General features: G+C 33.8%; 1 protein-coding gene across 2 annotated transcripts in view; it reads left to right on the plus strand.

The window, feature by feature from the left end:
* LOC143918394 (leucine zipper putative tumor suppressor 2) overlaps positions 1-24,311 on the plus strand; it is a 242,677-nt gene that overhangs the window by 92,827 nt on the left and 125,539 nt on the right. For both annotated transcript variants that reach the window (XM_077440292.1, XM_077440293.1), the window contains exon 3: positions 20,189-20,334. In XM_077440292.1, coding sequence (XP_077296418.1) covers positions 20,197-20,334 — 138 coding nt within the window. In that variant the 5' untranslated portion in view covers positions 20,189-20,196. The remainder of the gene's footprint in view (positions 1-20,188; positions 20,335-24,311) is intronic.

A 24,311-nucleotide genomic window follows, 5' to 3' on the forward strand; every position in this document is an offset into this window, starting at 1 on the left:
AACGAAATACAGAATACATAAACAATCAGAAATCAGAAATACAGTAATACATACATATACAATCAGAATACATATATAGCATATAACAATTATTCAGAAATAATAATCATAGAGACATCTATGGATTATTTTTAGATTTTTTTGTATACAATTTTTATACATATAATAAATACGAAATTATAGAGATGTCTAAAGAGATATCTATAGATTTCAGATTACTGTGTATAATTTTTACAAATTATACACAGGCAGATTTTGTGACGACAGGATTAGATCTAATACCAATTTTCAGGAACCGTTTCAGCAATGATCAGATAAAATTGGCAAACTCTGATAGAGAAACGATCGATTTGGAGTCACAAAACCCCCAAATCTAACCAGCAGTGGCCAGGACTCGAACCATTGACCTCGGTGGTGCTAAATATATACGCTACCACTAAGCCAAACTGCTGGCTTATGTAATAAAAATTCTGCAACGTTAGTAATTAATTGTCTAGGAAGGCGCATTGAGGTCTACCTGTTCGGCCTTCCCGGTATATATCTATGTAAAAATAAAATAAAATGTCGTCAAATCGTTTTTCAATCCGTGGAACGACTTCAATGAAAGCTTGCTTAAATTTAACTTTTATTTTAATCCTATGGATATGCCTAAAGTATGAGCTATCGTTTTCACTCTAAGGGCGAATACACACAGCGATGCACGTGGCACGTGGTCTTTTTTAGATATTTTTAAACATACGAAAAAATGGGCCGTACCTTGCACATATTCATGGAACGTCTCGCCCCAAAATGACCCTCTGGAGTGTTTTCGGTCAAATTGAATCCTTGCTTGACAGTGATCGATAACGGTGTATCCCATATTTGAAGAAATGTATGAGACCACTCACAGCGGGGAGCCATGCACACGACGTGCCGTTCTTCCCTGTGTGATTTCGCCCTAATTCAGTTCACCTTTCACAACACAGTTATTCTCTTCAGAAACTGAAGTTTCAACATCTCAACTGTGACTGTCATATCTGATGTTCTCTCACCCCTCATCAAAACGATTAATCAATTCATAAAGAGTGGTTTTATTTGGTGCACACTATACAAATCGAGTTTTTTCCAACCCAGTTTGAGTTTGCAGATGCAATGTTAATTTTCAATCGAAAGCAACGCCACGTGTAAATATCGTGCAACAGTGTTGCAAATACCTGATAAAACAAGAATAATAACCTTCTGAGAACCATTTGAACACCGTATATACCTATACAATGTACATATAGTACCTATCAGCTTTTGAAGCTCCTCGTCGTCGTTGTTGATCATCTCGTCAGTGCATTGGAAGGATCCATTAAGGAGCATTTGCTGCTTCCTTTTTGCTATCCGAATGCTTGCTTGGTTGCTGGCTTGTCTACCCACGCTTCCTTCCATTTTCCATCAGTTCTCGTCGTGGTTCTCGCACGCGTCTGACACTCTGGTAATTGCTTGTCTTGTCGCGTCGGTGATTGACTCGAGTGTTAAACTGGTCTGATGATGAAAAAGAAATAATGTGTCTGACGATCGTTTCGCTGATAATTTAAATATCTTTCATCAGAGGAGCTATATCTCCTATCTGTGCAAGAACGTTGAGCTTCAATTTAACGTGACTATCCAGTGAAAACTTTCATGTATACACATACATACATACATATAATCATATCACAGATTACCTAAACGCAATCTGCTTTAGATCATCGACTTTAGAGAGTCTTTAATAATATTTTGATGTATTATGAGTAGAGGTCGGAATCTGAAGGGGCCGGAAACGTGTAGCCTATTGTTCAATTGTTGTAAATCCTTTGTAAAAAAGGTTCGGGAAACCTTTAACAATGCATTTACAATCTTTGAACAATAAACAGCCCCCTCAGATTCCGGGCTCTAATTATGAGCATATATAAGATTTGTAAATAAGTTTTTGAGCTATTTTCCTATTATGTTGTACATTAACATTAGAATAATATAATACTACGTATGATTACTAACAAAATTAAATTAAAATTGTAAAATATGAAATGATCAGTAGATTGGTAGCTATTAAAGATGTATTGTGAACATAATTTAGTAATAATAAAAAGCATTTAAAAATCAAAAAAATAGATATGTACATATAATCATATAGATAAGATCTTTTTATATAATTCTAGTCGAATTGCCAGGCGTTGCTCGAATGGGTGAAAGTTGGATAAGAAACGCAAAAAATCAGAATTTTTTATTGTCTCAATTATAGTGCCATTAGCTAATGTTTAAATTTTAAACTAGATTTGCATATCGGTAAAACAAACTTTTTTGTATGAACTCGGGCCATAACTTCTTCCAAAAATCATCTTACTTAATCGAGTGACATATTTATTTATTTATTATTTTTTTTTTTATTTAATTTTCACCAAGAAGGCTTAACAGGTAAACCCAATGCGCCTTCCTGGCCAAAGACAATTATATAAACATATATGTACACCATTCAAATATACACAAATACTTCCACGTATACACAAATACACATTCATACATACATAAATATAAAAATACACATATATACATATACATACATACACACCTACACATATATATATATATTCACATATACATATATATATACATATACACATACACATACAATACATACATCCTATATATACAAACATTATACATGCATATACACATAAACACATAAATCATTACAATTAGTTATGAATATAATATAAAGTTGTAAATTGAAAACTGTAGATTTACATTGCGGACGAACAAATATTAATTTTCAAGTAATAAAATAAGAATATATGTACATATGTATTTACATATATTCTTTATTTCTTTTGAGTTTAAACCGTTTCTGTTTGTCCTTTAAACATATTGATTAAATGCACCAAGTACTAATTTGATGGTTTCGTCGCCTGTTGCCAGGGGTATCAAACTCCTGAATCACATTTGTTTAATCTAAAATATGCTGATCTGGATATGGGATTGTTTAAGTTTAGTTCGTATCGTGTATTGTTTATTGTATTTGTTTTTGATTATTTGTTATTTTCTATAAATTTCTTAAATTTTATTCCTATTGATATGAAGTTTTTCTCTATACAATTAAAATTTCCAATTAAAAAAATATACAATTAAAATTTCCTTCATTAATATTACAATTCCTTTTAATCATTTATATACATATCTACATATGTATTTACATGCTCTTTTCATTAATTCAAAAGCTAATTAACAATGTTTTAATGCATTGGGATTTGTATCATATACATATGTACGTAATTTCGCTATTCTGTGTGTCTGTCTGTCTCTCTGAAATAACGCTCGCCGTAAGAAGCGGGGAAGTGGGGGGGTGGCGCGTCATGTGACGTCGGGCTGAGCGATGGGTGAGACATACACACACACACATAAACTTAATTCATCATTTCGAACGGGCTCGATTGGTGAACGTGTAATGCGCGCACTTTTTATTACATAAAAAATTATTTTAATTCGTTTATCAATTCCTTTCCGAAACCACCGGTTGAAAACAACGGACAGAGCATTTTTTTCATAAACATTTTACATTATACAAAATCTTTGATAACAATTGTGTTGGCTAGTTAAAATCATGATAGTTTTTCTACCAAAATACATATCAAACATGCAACAAATAGAAAATACTATCGACATACTTAACGTCTTCGTATATGTATCGTATACATACAATCATATTTATGCACTTTTCTCATATACCGTTCAATTTTGATTACGATTGGTAAATAAAAATCGAAAAAGGATATGTAATACTCGTAAAATCGAACGTACACATTAAAAGATATCATCATTATTTTTATTATTATGCAATGTAACAGCCAGTACAAGTGAAGCACCAATAAATACAGACATTGAAGGATCATGTTTCGTAATAAATCATTCAAAACGACTACTTACATTGTACATACATGCAAGTAAATATATTCAAAAAATAAAGATAAAATCCAAACCTACCGCTTTCGACGAAGCGAAAAACGATTTCCGACGATCCCCGAAAGTTGGCAATTATTTAATTAATGTTCGTTGTGCAGTAAGCCGTAAGAACATCGATTCAATTAAATGTGACTTCCTTATTTAGACCCTAGTTTCAAGTTTGTGGTACGGCACTGTACCGTTAGTCCGTTGATTGATACACATTCGACGGGACCGCTCAATACTTGTATCGAGAAGTATATTACGTGTTTATTCGCTGTCAAAACTTTTTCGTAAATTAATTGCATATAAATTTATTCCGTATTGAAGTTTTACGTACAGAGTGATTCGAAAGCTCGCACTGATATAAGAACTTCGTCACATACTATTAATTATCTGAATCAAAAAAAAAATATATTGTACATATTTTATTTTATTTTTACATATATACCAGGAAGGCTTGACAGGAAGACCCCAATGCGCCTTCCTGGACAATTAATCACAAACAATGCAGCATTTTATTAATACATAAATCACTGTATTTCCAGACGCCAAAGAACACGAAATAACAATTAATTACAGAATCAATCCATTGAGACATCTATGGATTTAGATTTGTACATATTTTTTACAAATTATACACACAATAAATACAGAAGATTTGTGACAACAGGAAAGATGATTTTTTGCCAATTTTGAGGAACCGTTTCAACAATGATCAGATAAAATTGACAAACTCTGATAAGAAACGATCGATTTTGAGTCACAAATACCCCCAAATCTAACCAGCAGTATGGCGGATCGAACCCACTGATTACTTGGTGCTAAACATACACGCTACCATTAGGCCATACAGCTGGCTAATGGTAGCGTGTATGTTATATATGTCATATATGGTCTAGTTTCAGGTTTAAATTCACATTTTTAAATACCTCGTGTACTAACCTACAGACTGGCTGATCGATTCTAGAGATCTTTTTGTTATTTCTGATAATATTTTTCAATATTTCGGATCCTAAGACTAATTCGGATTCTATCTACTATATTATCAATTGTAGTGTGTGAAACAAAATAGAAAAACGAATGAATTAATTAATTAAATAATTTTCAATATATGACGGTAAATGCTCAGAGACTTTAGAGACGGTAAAGGCTCAGAGACTAGCCTAGAGGAAACATTGGTAGCAAATAGTATATATAGAAGCTTTTTTCTTTTATTATTATATTCGTACGCTTTATTGGCATAGTTTTAGCTGTGACGTACGTACATACATATGTATGTCGAATCGAAACGACTATTTTAGTACGGCAAGCGTTATTGCAGACGGACACACAGAATAGCGCTATTACATATAAATGATTAAACTCTCATACATTATGGCTTATATTATCATTATTGTTGTACCTCACTTTTATGTTAACACTAGCTAAGGTACACAGCTCTGCTGGGTTCAAATTATATATAGGTATATATTATAAAATTTAGTTAATACTTATGTTAATTAAATTTCATACTGAGACTAGCATTGGATTCGCTATATCATCTGGCATTTGTTGTTGTTCATTTCGAGATAAAATGCCCTTGCTTTCAAAGCATTCTTCAAGCAGCAAACCTTCTCAGTTATAACTTGTAAGAATTTTTTTATATAAAAGGTACTTGCAATAAAGGGGCATTAAAAAAATATTTTTCTGAATTTATTTGTGGAAAACACAGCATGTTGTTTAATTGACTTTATCATACGAAACAATGAAAATAAACATGGCATATCTGGAGCGGCAAAACGTGCACGAATTGCCATATGTTCGAATATGTGCAACGCACACAGGCGGCCGAGAGAAATGAGATTCGAAAAATTTATATTCCTTAAAAAATACATCTTTCTTTTAAAATTCATTTAGGCCGTGGATTGTGGATTGCTGTTGTAAGTTGCAACTTTGAACACACCTGAAATTTGATTTGGGCAAATAACGGGATAGCAGGTATAGCTTCGGTCCGCATAGTCTTTATGTTCTATTATTTTTGCAACTGCCAGATGTATTTCTTCAAAGATATTAAGTATCGGTTGGTCATCGAAAGAACAATGTGCTAGATGTGGGGTTGGGGATTAAAACAATATTTTTATTAATGAATTTGAAACCGTCCAGTCTCCCTTGTTGTCTGGTCCTGTTCAGAACTAAACGTTTTGCTTTTCTGTCAGTTTTTCTGGTTATTCAAATTTTCAACACTATATTTCTGCATTACTAGGCAAGATTTTTGCACTACTCGCATGCATTTATTTATTTATATGATTTATAAAAAATGCTGAAAAAATAAAGGCCGGCTGAACTCCTAGGCGCGGCCCTGGCTATACGAATAACATAATTATCGTACGCTATATGACAACATAGATAAAACTAAAATAAATACTATAGTGTACTCTCTGATATACAAAAGCTTCCGGTGAAAATAAATATAAAACAGCTTAAATATCAAGCGATAAAGTTTGCACTTGGTCTGAGGATGTCAAATATTTGACACATTACTGTTTTTCAATATATACCAATGATCTTTTCAATCTATTGTTTATGGCAGGTGTTTAAATTCCATCAATGGCTCATATGAAGTGGGATTGTTCCTTCACAGACAGACAATACATTTCCATACATTTGTTCGAGAATCTTCTGAAGCGTTCGAATCATCCCGTACGCATTTTTCTCCGAATTGACCGAAAAAAAATCAAACATGTTGAACAGGTGCATTCGTCGATAAGAAATTGAATAACTCGTTTACATACAGACAGACACATAACAACCCAAGTATGTATGTATGTATGTATTTAAAACATATTTATTATATCGTCTCGCGTATAAGTTAACTCTTTCTGATGTCGCGCGCTATCACTCGCATTATGTATAAGCGATAAATTTTTATCGATTTTTTTTCCTCAAATCAATTTATTGCTATTTAATTTTCAACCACTCGTAGCAGTAGTAGTAGTAGTATTATATAATATAAAAGTATAAAAGTCATGGGAAAAGCTCTTGGTCGGTGTCACTGAACGTCCTTTTGCGGCTTCTAGCGTCAATTTTGCATAATGCATGAGCGGGGCCGTTGCATAATGGCGCCATTTTCCGTAAAGTTCATGCGAATAAATGATCGAACATTTTACCATTTTTCTCTAGACTATACAAAGCTTTTTTACCTGGCTTTAATCAACTTGGCAATTCTTTTCGTTTGGATCAAATCTTGTAATCAACTTTTGACCCACTTCCATTGATCGGTTTTTATTGAAATTTTGCACATATACAATAGTTAATGTCTGATCCTAAAATATACATAATATAATATACATATTTTTTTACATTTCATACCAGGAAGGTCTTACAGGTTAACCCCAATGCGCCTAGCCAATTACAAACAATACAGCATTTTTATTATACAAGTTGCTGAATCACGAGACACTCAAAACTTGCAAATTAACGAGACATCTATGAATTGTACATACATTTTACTGTACATTAATCATACTCAAATAGTGGTGACATAATAGGTAGGAAGAATTTTAGCCAATTTTTAATCGGGAACCGTTTCAACAATGAAATCAGAGAAAATTGGAAACTCAGATAGGAAACGGTCGACCAGGAGTCACAAATATCCAGATCTGACCAGCAGCACTACAGATATACTCAAAAAAAATATTTTCAATCAAGTTCAGCTCATGGAATCGAACCCGGCGCCTCTCGGTGCTAGGCAGAAGCTTAACCACCGAGCTATGCTTACATATACGTTTCAGTGAAATCATATCCAATTACATTTTCATTAGTGAAATTATAATTTTTGACAGTTAGATGACAGTGCGTCGCCAACGTCACGTCACAACCCCGCTCCTCTCCATCCCCACTCCGATTTCGAACTCCCCACAACCCCGCTCCTGTCCATTCCCACTCTCCTTATACTCAATTATCTGTTTCGATTTGGCTTTTTTTGGTGCCGCATGTGAGGGACTGGATGCGGAAGCAAACACATCATAATATCTTAGCAGCCAACCATTGATGTATAATACACTAGATCCGCCCTCACGCTTTATACTGGTCTCCCTTTTGGCGCATGCAAAATACATGGCGCATGCACAGTTTCTCTCAGTAGGTAGGTAGGTACCGCTGCATCGTAGGGAAAAAACCATTTTTTTCCCAACTTCCCCGCTAGTAAAACCCCCCGCACCCCTCAGTTAGTGAAGACAAGATCTCCGACCAAAATCACACGCCAGGGCCCATCTATGTATATTATACATCAATGCAGCCAACACTTATTTAATTACGGTTAATTTCGGTTAGGTAAAGTGAGGGTTTTTATGTATTTAAGGTTAAGTTAGGTTATGGTTGGTTTTATTTATTTTAGGTTAAGTTAAAACACATCATAGTATCTTAGCAGCCAACACTTATTTATTTAAGGTTAAGTTAGGATAGGTTAAGTCAGGGTTGGTTTTATTTATTTAAGGTTAGGTTAAGTTATGGTTGGTTTGATTTATTTTAGGTTAGGTTAGGTTAGGTTAAGTTAGGGTTGGTTTTATTTATTTAAGGTTAGGTGTAAGTGTTGGTAGTACGTTGTAGTTCGAATTTGTACGTTGTAATTCTAACGCATGGTGCATTAACATTCGAGTTACAAATTCACTGATATTGAGCAGTGAATTCGTAATGCTATTATTACATTCGAATTCACTGCTTGAGCCAGTGAAATTATAACATAACAGTTTCACTGTAAAATATATATAAAGTTTTGAAAAGTTATGTTGGATAAATGGAATTTGTTTACATGGTTACCATATAAATTCAATACTTGCATTATAAAAGTCAAGGTGATAAAAAAATGAAGCTTTATAAAATCATACAATTTTAAAGTGTTTTTCGCGGTATTTGTTTTCACTTACAATCAATCGTCACGTTGTACTTAGTTTTAGAAAGTATTACGACAATTTCCGACACATTTGTATGGCGCTTTTTTGTCGGCATACTTTATGTATCAGTGGAAATTTCGACGTTTTATTAAATGTCGTTCTTTTTCTTTTTTTTTTTGTGAAAGAGAGACGTGCATTGTTTATATTATTAGAGTACGGGCAAAATTGTAAAACCGTCACGACCGTTTTATATCCGAGCGATTTTTCTCTCTTTTGTGCTCTTGACGTTTCCGTTTCGACGACAAGATATTCTTATCGCATTCTCGAATCTCGACAAGATTTGAATATTTTTTTGATCGGTTCGTGTTTTTCGATTTCGTGATGGGTCGAAAGGCTTTCTGTCGACTGTCTTTGTTCGTGATTTATTTTAAATTATATTTTATTTCAACTAAAAACGTCTATCAATGGAAAATTTCTCAAACATATTCCGAAATGTTGATGAAAATTCTTATTCAATTTTTTTACTAAAATTCGTGAGACTTCACTAAAACATATCACATTTTGCTTCATAATGGAATCAATGCAATTGTTAATGTTACTTAGATTGACTAACTATGAGCCTCTTTAAAGTCAACGTTTCAAAATTCAATACCCTCCTTAACCTTTGAATGACGGAGCGTCGAGATCGAACGAGTGTCCCGAACCGGGGTCGAGTTAGACCCCAGTATTTTTAATTAAAATACAGCTTTTCCCAATACAAATGGGTTCAATATATATCTTATTAATCATTTAATACATCAACTTAAAAAAGTTTTAGTCCTATAGTATGTTTTTGACTATTTTTTTAATAAAAAATAACGACAAGCATCAACACGCAAACGTGCATAGGTAAGGCCAACAGGCGACTGCATGACTCAATATCCACGCGCCAAAAGCGACGAAAACAATAGTTTACAAAAATATAGCTGTCTCTCGCATTGATTCATCGATCAACAAGAATATGCAAGCGAAAAGTCAAAAACATGACTTATCACTACCGCCTTTAAATCATACCTTGGAACGTAGAGATGTATAAATGTATTTTTTGACGATGTACGCCTTTTCTAAATCATGCAAAATCTATTGAAATAAGTTTTTTGTAGTTAATTCTAGGAGTACAGGAAATATAGGGTGTATAGCTTTGAAAACCACACAGTTATTACGAAAAACGTAAAAATTGGGGCACTTGCATACCCCACTTCAGTGACGGAGGGTTAATATATGCTTTTTTATGTTTTATAACTTTTAAAACTACATCTTATTGCGAGGGTACATATTAGCAGAAACCGTGACACGTAATTGTAATAATTTAGCAATAATTTCAGTTTTTAACAACAATAATTCGTTGACATGGTGACTTATTGTCGCATCAAAGCTATGCAAAAAAAAGTATGAAGTCTCGCAAGTGACTGTAATAAACAAAACTAATGATGTTCGCAAAGAAAAAGAATACAAAAAAAAAACGATAAAAAGGATGATAAATTTTAGTAAAATGGCAACTCCTTAGAAATCTTTCGACAAAGCTTTCGGAAATCTATGTTTAAAGACAGTGATTGAATTCGCTTTGGCCCAGTATTTTTTTTTAAAAGACATACGTACATATATAAGTTTTTCAATATTAAAATAGTCATATCCAATGTTGACTTTTGAGGAACCGAACCTTGAATCGTGCACGGAATTTTCACAGGCGAAAGCACTGTCGTAAGAAATCCGGTATCGCGCTTTAATGTAACGCATAAATCGTGTGCGCTTTGCAAGACAAAACCGCATTAAATAGTTAGCGTATGAGTAATGCAGGTGTCGACAACCATTCCAGGGTAATAGGTCAAAGGATAAAACGGTCAGAATCAAAAACGAAAAATTTCGCAAAGAATGGATCCCGACAGTAGACAGTAATGTCGCTAAGTCTGAATTCGTGGACGTCATTAATGAGGTGTTATACTGGTTTAATCCGCTTATTAAATTCTTCCACACGCCATTTTTCATATGACACACATGCAGAATGCAGAAAAATAATTGTGTGTGTATATATGCTTATATAAAAAAAAATAATAGAAAAAATAACGATTTTAGACAGCGCGATAGCGACATAACAATATGCAAAACAAGTTCAAGGATGGCCGGTTCCTGTTGATTTCCATCAGTCGTTGCGTTTCTATTACATTATTATGTAATAAAATAGCGTTTAAATGGTGAAGGTCAGTCGTGGAAATTTAGCATGTGTGAGTCAATGACCTGTCCAGTGGGAAAAAGAAAACAAAATAATGCATTCTTCAAAGAAAATGAACGCAGAAATAAATGTAAGCAAATAATAATATGCCAAATTGCACTCGAGAGTCATTTATATGTTCTTCTTTTGTTGAAAACTAATTATATTCACAATTTAAGGTCTGAAACGTACTTATCATTATGTTCAAAGTATTATTAAGAAAAATATGCTGCGTTTATGAATACTGTATCACATTTCATTTGAAAGCAACCAGTTATGTAAATCTGAATATACTCATATTACTATTCGTGTTAAAAATAAATACAGTAGTCTTAATTAATAACACCTGAAAACAAATTATAAATAAAAATAAGGCATAATTGTGTCAGAAGATGTATTGATGTATTCATGTATGTATTCACAATATTGTATCTGTTTTCTTTAAAGTTGCTAAATTAAATCTTAAGGAATTCGTAACTTTTTGGATACAACGTTTTTGTACTTCCTAAAATATGAAAAATACTGGAATAAAGTTAATCTAAATCTATTTATCTGCAGCTTATGTATAATACAAGCAGACTGTGAATAAAAGACAAAATAGACGAGACCTTCAAATACTTATTTCTCAGTTATTAATAAATGTCATTCTTTGAATTGTTTCCTAAGACGACAACTTAAGCCTGTACTTTAAAAAATAAATCACGTAAAAGTGTACGACTTAAAAGCACAAAATAATAATAAGATTACAAATAGTACAATAAATATAACATACTCGTAGGCATTGACCCGACAATGTCGGAAATTTTCGGAATTCGCCCAGCGTTACTCGGGCGGATAGAAGTTGTGAAAAATACTTAAAAAGGACTGAAAATTCTTTCAAGACCCGATTTTAGTCTGAGCTATGCTATCAATTCTAAATTATAAAATTGAGAAACTACGTGGCGGAGAAACACACGTACCCAGCGTTGCTCAGGCGTTATTGTATATCCCTTCCAAAGCACACATTTTTGTATATGTACATATGTACATATGTATGTTCTACATAAGATTTAATGAGCCTTCAGTTTATTGTCTTCTTTGGAATTCAAAATTTGAATTCGTACAATTCGTCGTACATTTATAGAATTATTTGAACATATACACCCATCTAAAGAGACTTTAACGCGTGTTAAAATAACTCATATTGAGGCTGAAAAAAGTGCGCCATTTTATATTGTACGTACTACAGTATAAATTTATCTTTTTTTTTTGGTCTATAGCAAATTTGAGTACCATGCAGAAAATTAGCATACATCGATCTCAAGCAGGCTACTTGAAAAGTGAGGTAGGAGAAGGATAAACGCCTCATTATGATTTACACACTGCGTGTAATTCGTTGGCTTCTGGACGAATGGTCATGTAAAAAAAAGAAAACCAGTAGTGAAACAAAATGACGGCGCGTCTAATCGCAGTCGGATAATGCGAATGACGGATAATCAGAGTCCGGTCGTAAATAAATATTGACGAGCGAAACTAAACACCGGTAGGAGGGTCTGATTCGTTCCAGACTATTATCCGAAATCATAAGCCTCTTTACGACTGAATATCATGCTTTTTAGTGACAAGGCGTGTCTTCGAAATGAGTATTTTAGCCCGCCCACGTATTTTCTGCTTCACAGAATCGTCAAATTTGCCGACGATTTGTCGAAAACGTAAAATGTTAACTTGTGATCATAAAAATGTCTAGTTTCAAACAGAATTCGTGAGTGATTTGCATATATGCATGTTGGTGAACTGATGAAGCCTTTATTTAAAGTCACCGTTCACATAAAAATTTAACAGCAAGCAAATCACTCTCTACGAAATTGAATAAGGCAAAACCTATAAAAAAAAAACACAACGAAAAAGAACCTATGACAATCCTTACGACTAGTACTAGGCAGGCCCTATAATTCACTCTACGACAGAACAATCATTCTACCTATACATTAAATAGACTAGTGGTTAGCATATAATGCTTTGAACCTAGTGGTCACAGGTTCAAATCCCACTGATTTCTGCCGACTAGATCTCAGATTTGTGACTTTAAGTCGATCTTTTATTATCAGAGTTTGCAAATTCATCTCTTTGATTTTGATTACTCGCAAAATCTCGAGTTTTTAACAATCTCGAATTTCGCTGAACCGTTTAAAAATGCTGCAAATTTACAAATTTGACCATAGATGTCTCTGTGGATGTTAATTGATATGTGTATAATACTAATAATACTTGTATCAAATGTACAATGTTTCTGGCTAGGAAGGCACATTGGGGCTACCTATTAGGCCTTCTTGGTATAAATATATAAATTATATGTACACCAGGTTAGAAAGGCATGATTTATGAGATAACTCTTATGTACGGAAAGCATTAATGATTCAACAAAAAACCTAACTAGGATCACCCGACTGATTATAGTGCGTTGTGAATAAAAATCTTATATGTTGATGTTAAACAAACCGCTACGACAGATGAATTATACTGAGCAACAAAAAAAATCACCGGAGCGGAAACTAATCAATCGTTACTAAGTTTGACCCGCTGAATTCGAATATGACAAAAAATTTTGTTGGTTTGGTCTCATATAAGATATATCACCGTTTAAAAAATTTACAAATTTTACAGATTTTGGCTTTTGCAGTCGTTAGCTCTAAATCTACATATGTAGTGTTGCTGTACCAAAAGTTAATACATATTGGAATCAATAGTTAGCTGATTTTTACATCGATTGTGATTTGTTTTTGCTTTGAAATACTCATAAATAATTATCTAGCGAATTTTAAAAGTCAAAAATATACTTTTTTACTAACCTCTTATACGTTTCACATGGTCATTTTTTATATCCGTTATCTCTAATCCGATCGTTTTCATACTTTGCCATATTGCTCATTTTGGTCATCAATATAAGTTAAGGTATCATCCGCAATTACGATGGTGAAAAAATATCGTATTAAACACGTATGAAAATACTGCATCGTATTACACGGTGACGTTTATCTGTCACATTCATTATTCACATCGGTAGTTTCATTACTTTTCGCCCTGCCATCTTGTTGTCAAATTTTAATTATTTAAACGCCTATAACTTTTTCTTTTTTCACTCTATATTTTATAAAATTTGCTTTATAGGTTCTCGTTATCTCTAATATATAAATATTTATAGTTTTGTGGAGGCTTGCTAAGCCAACGGTCTTGGGTGTTGCCACACCGGCCTTTATGCAGGGTGGCAACACTGTTCGGTGAATCTGACAGAATGACGTTTAACCCATAACCTCAAATCAAAACAAACTTTCTAACCAATACAGGCTTAATATATATACACAGATCAAACAGTGATAGTTTTATTTTTAGTTATTAGTTATCAGCTGATTTAAAAGTTCTACTCCGGTTATATAACTAGTAAACTAAAAATTTTAAAATAAAAACCCTGGTAAAAAAAACTTTTTTAAATACTAATCTCCTTTTAGTTTTGTATATAATATTATTTACACATTTTTTCCGTAACACTAAGAGTTAATTTTGCTAATTTCTCACTTTAATAAGGTTTATAAGGATTGATTTTTTATCTCTGTATTTTTATTTATTTTATTGAAACGTTCTAATTCGAGCGGTAGAAGCTTTCGCTTTGAAAATTCGCTAGATAATTAATTATAAGTATTTTAGAGCAAAAAAAATTACAATCAATAGAAAAAACATTTGAATGTTGATTCCAATACTCAAATTTAACACAGGAACATTAGATTTTGAATTATAGACTGCAAAAGCGAGAAATCTATAAAAAAAATCCACATTTTTTAAAACGTTAATATCTCTTAAATGATAATAAGCCAACAAAAAGCATTGTCATATTCGAATTCAATGGATTAAACTTGGTAAAGATGGATTAGTCTCCACTCCGGTAAGTAAAAACGCGTGATTTTTTGTTGCTCAGTGTTACTCGCGACTTATGTATGTATCTTCCAATTTGTCTGCATACAAAACTCAAAGTCAACAACGACCTTAAATGCTTAAACTAATCTCTTCAGTATTCGCCGTATCTTTTTGAACAACTGTAATATAATCTGACTTTGTATGTAGTTTTCGCAATGAATGTTCCGATGTTTTTCAATTTTTTAACGCACGCTATTAAAATTCGATAGTTCTCGTTTTATATTGCATGGTTTATTGCGACGGTGACTTTTGGCATTTGTCGAGTGCGTCTGTTGGAAAAAAATTATTTGTCAGTTGTTGTTATTGAATATTCTGTCGACATTATGCGCGGTAGCGGTAAGAATTCCGTTTCAATAATACCCGACGAAATTTTATACGTCTCAATTATCATTTAGGCAGATTATCTTCAAGACGGAAAATTTGCATGAAATCAATATGCCATTATATTAAAAGTTTTATTATTGTCAAAGACGTCACCGCGCTAAAAATGACAATGCGAAATTATGTATTACCGTTTAGATATTTTATTTCACTCGAACAATATAATATTATTCAAAATTTTGGCAAAATTTTCCTACTCACAAATCTTTTCGCTTTCAAACGTCGCACTTTAATAATTAAATATTTTTTTCTATTAATAAATATTCAATAATTGATTTTAGTCGAAAACTGTAAAAACATTTACATTTATATTATTTTTTATACATATCGCACAACATTGAAAATTGAAATTTTATCCATATTATAATAATTTAAATATTACTATAAAAATTTTACCTGTTTTGTGTTTACCATTTATGTATGTATGTAATCGCTACTTCTAAAATCTACAATGATAAATTATATATTTTATGTTTTGACGGTTACTATAATCCTCTTACAAATTTTACTCGTCTGAATTTGCTGATTTTTACAAGAATTATATGCTTGTGGTTTGTTATAAACATTTTTGTACCTACATTGGTGTAATGTGGTTTGCTATTTGTAGATTTTAGCCAAAGTGATCTGATATTTATTTATTTATATATAATACATTCATTTCTACCATAGGGTCCATGACAGGTAGCCCCAAGACGACATACTATATGGTCAAACTTTTGTACAGTACTAAACATTACAATACAATTATTATACAAGGAACGCTGTATGATCTGCATAATGAGGAAAGGCAGGAAGTGGAATACGTGGATTAGTAGTATGACAAGGGTAGTGGATATAGTGGATAGAATAAAGAGATTGAAATGGCCATGGGCGGCCCCGTGGCTAGAATAATGGGTGAAAGGTGGACAAAAGAAGTGCTAGAATGGTACCCGAGAGAATGCAATAGGATAAAAGGAAGACTGCAGGGAAGATAGGTATACGAAATTAGGTAAATGTGTGGAGTGAGATGGATGAGAAACAGAGACGAGTGGAAGCGTGTTGGAGAGGCTTTCATCACCATTTTTCTTACCATTAAGCCACACTGCTGGCTAGTAAAAAAAATGTTTGCTACCTCTGATGCTATTGTTAAAACAATTCTATTCTAAAATTAGCTCATCCTATCCCCCAATTCATTCTTCTTCCACATAAGAGAATACCGTATATAAGAAAGTTTTTTCAACACAATGATCTTCGAATTCAAAGGTTCAAACTAGCGCCGCTTTAGAATGTAGGCTGCTGCGGTCTGCGAGCTTTTCATTTTTTTTTCTTTCTACAACGCCTGTCAATCTTCGGCGTCGCGAAAATAATAATAAATATTTGCCAAAAGTGTTTCCATTCCTTGCGTGCTGATCCATCGGCGTTGATTAATTGACGGCCGTAGTAAACCCGTAGATTAAACAAAATCAAAAAGAGTTCAACCAACGAGGAGCGGTAAACTTTTTTTTTTCTCCTGTTACCCGATCGCGGTCATCATCAATTACCGCTTTATTCTTCTTGGATGATTTTTTTTCGCGTCATTTCATACGAGGAGAAGAAGAGTCCGCGGTATGGTTGACGCTATCGATCAACCGGTACACACCATCAACGATTTGTCGGAACGCAAACGACACGAGGACCGACTCTGCTGGAGATCCCAAAGAAACACCATAGAACACCGCTTACAATAGACCTCACACGATGGATTTAGCCATCTTTGAGTAATTTATACCGACGATTTTCATCTTACGGTTCAGTATTATGAACTCGACTGACAGCGCTTCTACCGGCCTGGGAAAATTTCCCATGCAATCGTGTACCATGTGTCGTATTGAACACACTTTTAACATATGTAACACCTGATTCTATTTTTTTAAGATTTTTATCTACATATATTTATTTATTTATTTATTTATTTATTTAATAGTTTTGGACCATTGTGGCATTACAGGAAGAACCTAATGCGCCACAATGGCCTACATTTGAAAAATATATAAAAACATGATATAAAAACAAGTAAACTGTAAATAAAGGAAAAAAGCAAAAGCAGAAAATATGGTAAAATAAAATAAAAAAAATAAAAAGTAACAAAAGGAAAATAATACATCATTCAGAGAGAAAAAAAAAATAACAAAAGTGTAAAAATTAAAAATAAAATCCATAAATCCCATTCTTTGTTTACACTGAACAAAATTAAAATAGTATATAAAAATATACAAAGGAGAAAGAAAAAGTAAAATAAAATAAAACAAAATATAAATAAAAATAAAATAACAGCGAGGCCCAAATGGAAGAAAGTAGATAAAGATTCCACTCATTCATCACATTCAAATTAAGAAAGTAATGATGAGCGCAGGTTACCAGATAAATATGTTAAAATAATATCCGATAATCTACGCTCCCCAAGGTGGAAAATATCACATTCAGGGACAGCAGCATCGATTTCATTGAGAAGTCGAATAGCTCTTGGAATAGGAGCCATTCGAAAAAGAGCCGTGCGAGCAGCAGGTACAACCATCAAATGATGATGTCTACCACGCACATAATTATTAGGGACATAAAGTCCCAACTGTTCCAGCAACAACGGGCATGACGTATTACCACGCAATAGCTGGAGAACGAAACGAATTAACGAGAAGTTTCTCCGAAGTTCAAGGGAATTATACCCAAGCATGCCCAAAAGGAAAGGAGTAGGATAGAGATATGGGTAGTACCCATACTCTTTCTTATAAAGAAAACGAAGAAATGCTTTTTGCACTTTTTCTATAATGAGAGAGTAGTTTGCTTCATGCGGATTCCACACAATTGCATTATACTCTATATACAATTGAATGTCTGTTTGTCTATTTTTATTTTATTTTATTTATATATAATTTTAGCTATTAGCTAATTTAAAAAATACATCTTAATAACTTAACTCTAAAATTTTATATTTACCTTATATGTATGTACTGTCTCTCACAGAGGTGTCTCCTCGCACCTCGCAAGAATGCATCCATGGTATAGAAGACCTGATGCACTCAGAGAGGGTATTATACATGAGCACACACCTGTGAAAAACCCCCCCAGCTGCCTTATTTTTTTTACATACCTCCTTTACGTTTCACATGGCTTTCGTGTCAGTGGTCATTTTTATCTCTTATCCGATTGTTTTCATACTTTGCCATATTGCTCATTTTGGTCATCAATATACGTAAATGTATCGTCTGCCATTACGTTGGAGATAAAATATCGTATACAATGCGTAACAAATATCCAGAATCTCGGATACGGTGACGTTTATGACGGTACGTAAGGCTACCATAATCTATCTTCAACCTTTTCGCCTTGATATGCTATTTCAGATTTTAATTGTTTAAACGCCTATAATTCACTCTATATTTTATAAAATTTGCTCTATAGGTTCTCGTTATCTCTAATATTTAAATATTTATAGTTTTAACTCTCATATGTATATATAAATTTCAAATTTGGCGTCTAGCTTCATGTAATGTAATACACGATATATGTATATTGATTTTTGGCCAAATATGTCAAATCTGACATTTCACTGTATATCTCCTAAGTCGGTTTTATCTGCGAGATAAGTATTCAATAAGAAGTTATGTTGTATCTAATTGTTAATATGATTTACAATAAGCTTACATACATTTAGTTTTTTACAATAAGCTTACATACATACATCACATACAATTATTTTTAGTTATCAGCTGATTTAATTTTTCTTACTCTACTTACAACTAATTTGTCCTTATTTCTAGTATAAAAACTATGTATATCTCTATTCCTTATTATATAATCAATAAAGTACTTAGGTAATAACTAGAGGTAGGATAGTCACAGTGCTATCCATTGTTCCATTGTTGTAAATCCTTTGTAAATAAGGTTCGGCAAACCTTTAACAATGCATTTACAACCTTTGAACAATACGCGGCACCTTCTGGGTCCGGTGACTAGTAATAACTTATGATCTAACTTATAAACAAAAGAAAATGTACTAAGATTTAAACTAGTTCTAATATTCATCCATTCCATTTCATCTAACGTACATACTTCTAATACTTTTTAATCTACTCACATTCAAAATACCTCTTATATCTGTCTTAATAGCAGGATACAACAGGAACAAGAGGAACAGGCTTTTACTCTTGTTCCTGATGTATCCTGCTCGCGCAAATTAAGTAAGTATGTACCGTTTACCATGCACCATTTTTTTTATCTTTCGACTTATGATGTTTCGATTTTCAATCTTTGCCTTCTGATATTTGCGTTTTCGGGCGTTTCACATTCGGGCCCGTGAGGTAGACCCATAAAATAAGTTCACCAATAGAGACAATTCTCAGAAATATAGCCCCCCCCCCCCAAACTGCAAAAAGATATCTGAAATATTTATCAATACCTAATAAGGAAAACCACTACAGGATGTCAAATATAAATCCTACGACGAAAACCATTCAATCAACAGTCTAAGCCCCTCAAACTATGCAGTTTTTATACTATTTAATTATATAAATCAAAATTTTGATATGATAATCACACTCGGATTATTTCAAAGACCACACCGCAAGAACGGACGTGTAAGAATTCGAAATATGCCGAGTTCCTTATTATTATTTAAACCGAAAACTAATCCTGTTGTCGGCAATGTTGGCGACAGACCCAGTAGTCTCGTTGTCGGCTCTCTTTAATATTTTTTTATTTTACATATGTACATATACATATATGTATATAAACACAGATTATTCAAAATTTAAAAATAAAATATTTTTTTGCATTACAGATGACGTGATGGGTAGGATGGGAGCTGTGGACAGCGGCAATGAAACATTACCTTCAGACGATTCTCCGGTGGAACCAACCAGTCCAGCCAGGGCTGGACCTGGTCTTCCACCGAGAATCCAGCCTTACAGCGGAGTATTGGGCAATGTGAGTATTCATTTTTTTTCTGTTATCTATATTTAATCAACGTCTAACACAGCAAATTGTCGGACGCGCTCAATATTATATGTATTATTCTATCTACGCTGACACGTGTTGAAAATTGATTTGTTCATACCACGTTATGCTTTTCAATTCGGCCGTACAGTGACGATATGAAATGGAATAAAACCGAGATACAGAGATGGAGATTTCGATTGCGAGCGAGTAGTGATCTACTTGTTTCGTGATGGCTTCGGGGCTAGTTTGGATGTCGTGAGAACTGAATGTACATACATATTATACTCGAATGTATGTACGCACTGCGTAAAATTGTTCCGAGAACTTATTAAGTGATCTCTTTGATTTATAATTGATAGGTGTGAAACTACATTCTGTCTAATCTAACCAAAAGTTCTAACTGATATGACCTGATCAAAAGTTCTGCATTCGATTACGTTACATTGCCTTTATGTACCTACATTTGATACGAATTTAATCATATTGCTATATTTTCATTTTATTTATGTTTATTTATATATTTAAGTTTAAGCTTGGACCATTGTGGCATCACATGAGTCCCTAATACGCCACAATGGTCGATAAAATACAGAAACATGAGATAAATAAATATATATGCAAAGAAAAAAAATACATCATACATATAAAGACGGTAATCTGTGTGTGTGTGTCCTAACTCTCGCCGAACATAATGAATGAATCGATAAAAATCGATAAATTCATTTTTCGACGAGACGACTTTGTCGCGACTCGAACCGATCACCACAAATAGCCTGAATATAGGTCTAAATTGAGCTTATGGTCACGAACATCACTCCAAATCCAATTCTTTATTTCGCCTTTTTTTTAAACATTAATTGAAATATTCCTTCTCGCCATATAAAAATACGTAATTTTAATAATTTCATTTAGTGAGGTTTTGAACCAGTTTTTTATATATTTATTTTTAATTAAATTTAAATTTAAATTATTTATATTTTGACGATATTCGAGAAAAAAATTGATTTCATTCACCGCGGGCGCCGGGAATCGAACCTCGGACCCTCCGATCCAAACGCAATGTTCTCACGAGCCCGCGCCGCACGCCATATCCTCGCCCAGAATACGTGTTGTAAATACACATCATATGTACATATATGCACGTAATTTGCTATGTGTAATAATAATATTCAACGTTACGAGGTCAATGACCGTTTGTGTATAATCGGAAAATATTACATTTTGTTAACGTTAACTTTAAGAATTGAAAATTATTACAAATAAAGAATTGAAAACTATCTATGAGAGTCTACGAAAATAACGGTTCCGGTTCCGGATTTTTTTTTTAGTTTTATACGAGTATATAATAATTTTATACCCATGCGATGATATTTCATCGGGTTATTTACTAGTTTATACGTAAGCATAAAAAGAGAATGTCTTGCGCCAATATATAATATAAGAACCAACGGCAAATACAAAACATCCCTGTAAGGCTGTCGGTCAGACCTGGATTTGTGACTCCAGGTTGATCGTTTCCTATCAGAGTTTGCCAATTTTCTCTGATTTCATTGTTGAAACGGTTCCCGGAAAAAAAATTGGCAAAAAATCCTTCCTACCTACTATGTCACCACTATTTGAAGTTTGATTGATGTACAATAAAATGTATGTACAATTCATAGATGTCTCGTTAATTTGCGAGTTTTTCAGTTTTTCGCAATTCAACGACTTGTAATAAAAATGCTGAATTTGTATTTGTAATTGTAATTTGTAATTGGCCAGGAAGGCGCATTGGGAATTGCCTGTAAGGCCTTCCTGGTATATATGTAAATAAATAAATAAATAAATTAGAAAATAATTTGCTTCGTGCGGATTCCACACAATCGCATTATAACCTAGATTGCTTCTCACAAGTGAGCTGATAAGCAAGCGAGAAGACAAAGGGTTGGAGAATAACCTAACTTATCTCATGTTTAATATTTCAATTCCTTCGAATACTTCTACCTACTACATGTTTATCTCTGCGATGAATTGCCCAAACGGTTGACCGACAGATGGCTGCGTCTATGAGTCTTTACATTAGATTTTTCCAGCTAATTCTATCGCAGCTCAATCTTCTAAATCCAGAATCTGTAGGTGGTGAAAGGCAAAGTGGATCAAATCGTCCGACGTGATGCGGTTCTGTTCCCAGGCCCGACTGAGGCGAATTTATGATTGAGCAGATTACACCTCGGCAGTACACACCAAGCATTCCCCGGTCAAACGACCAAGTTAAGTGTTCCACTACACCTCCTCTAATAACAATTCGAAAACACAGTCCGTGACTGGACCAGATCCGCATCTCCGACCAAATTGCTGCAGTGATGCAACTTCGAGGGGCGATCGCCTCGCAAATTGTGCAACGATCGGACGAACCAAAGCAACGGTCCGACACACTGACCTGACGATGGAAAAAAAATGCCTAACCCAGACCTCGGCTAAAAACGACGAAGATGTGGATCTCGAAGCGTGGTCATCAGCCTCTCAAGGGCACCCGTCACTCTTCCGTCGAGTTGACAAGTGGAAAACCGGGTCGTGGAAGAACGGGCCAAAAGCGTGATGATGGTCGCGTGTCGTACTTTCAAATGTAACTGTTAAGCCTTCTTTTTTTTGCCCTCTGCATAGATTCTATTCGATTGTTTTTATTTGATGGTTACCGCTTCGCTTTGAAGAAGGTACTGTATGTAGGGTCACCACAATTTGGCCGTTACAGAAGAAAGCGCCCAATGTGGTTAGTGTTATGATACGTTTTTTAGGTTAAAACAATGATTGTTTGTATATTTACCTGTCCACTATACAAATCCACAGTTCACAACTTAGTACTGTGGGGAGCGGTTGAAGTGAAGCAATGATATTGTTGTAAACAGGACTAAGGAAGTAAAGTGGGATTTAGCAACATGGTCGAATCGGGGCCAAGCAGCAATAATGCTTTCGAACAAAATGGTCATGGGTTCGATTCCAACTTGTTGCTACTGGCCAGACCTTGAATATGAGACTCCAAGTCGATCGTTTCTTATCAGAGTTTGACAATTTATCTTTCAATTTTCATTGAAACGGTTCCTACAAATAATCATCCCTGTCCTATCTCTCGAGTAAAATTTGAGTTATTCAGCATCTCGATTTTTCGCTGATTTGTATAAACGCTGAAAATTTCTCCATATATGTATCTGTGGATGTTGATCGTATTTGCCTTGCATAATGCTTACAGTGCTTCTGTACAATCTTTGACCATAGAAACACTGCTTAAGAATAAGTTTTTGCGGCCTTAGCTTAGAAACCCTGCTTGCGTTATATTTCGTGGACCCCAGTGAGAAAATCATAAAGGCATAAATATTATCGAATCAATTTATTCGGATTTTATGAAATTATTATGTACATACATAGATATGGCCGACAAATTCAATACAGTATTTATTTTCGATAACGCATTCAAATCTTTTTGAAAAAAATGATGTCCTTTATAAAAACAAACAACTAATTCAGGAACAATTTTACGAGACTCATATACACACATACATATAGTATATTTATATAGAACTGGTGGGTCACAAGTTCAAAACAAAAAGTTTTATTTTTTGCGCAAAATTTTGTCTACGCTATCAGTATATTGACACGATAAAAAGTGTTAGAAGCAAAATCCAAAGAAAGGCCGTAAAAACCCGGGCATTTTTAGACTGCAAAAAAAATAACGTATGGTATACCTAACTGTGTGGAGCTCGCATGGTTGTAATTACCTTTTTTTGTCAAAGTTTCTTTCTTACTTCCTGATGTCGTGCGTGGAACGAGTCTCATTCTTATATAATAGTAATACATATATATTTTTTCCTCTCAAGTGCTATCGTTCTGCACAGACAATGCCACTACCGGACTCGATATTCCGTTAAGTTTTAATTGATCTGATATGTGAGCGAGGTGCACTGCCTTTGCGAATCTCAGCTCGCTTATCT

The sequence above is a fragment of the Arctopsyche grandis genome, chromosome 10, assembly GCF_051622035.1.
Source record: "Arctopsyche grandis isolate Sample6627 chromosome 10, ASM5162203v2, whole genome shotgun sequence".
NCBI classification, from domain to species: Eukaryota; Metazoa; Arthropoda; class Insecta; order Trichoptera; family Hydropsychidae; genus Arctopsyche; species Arctopsyche grandis.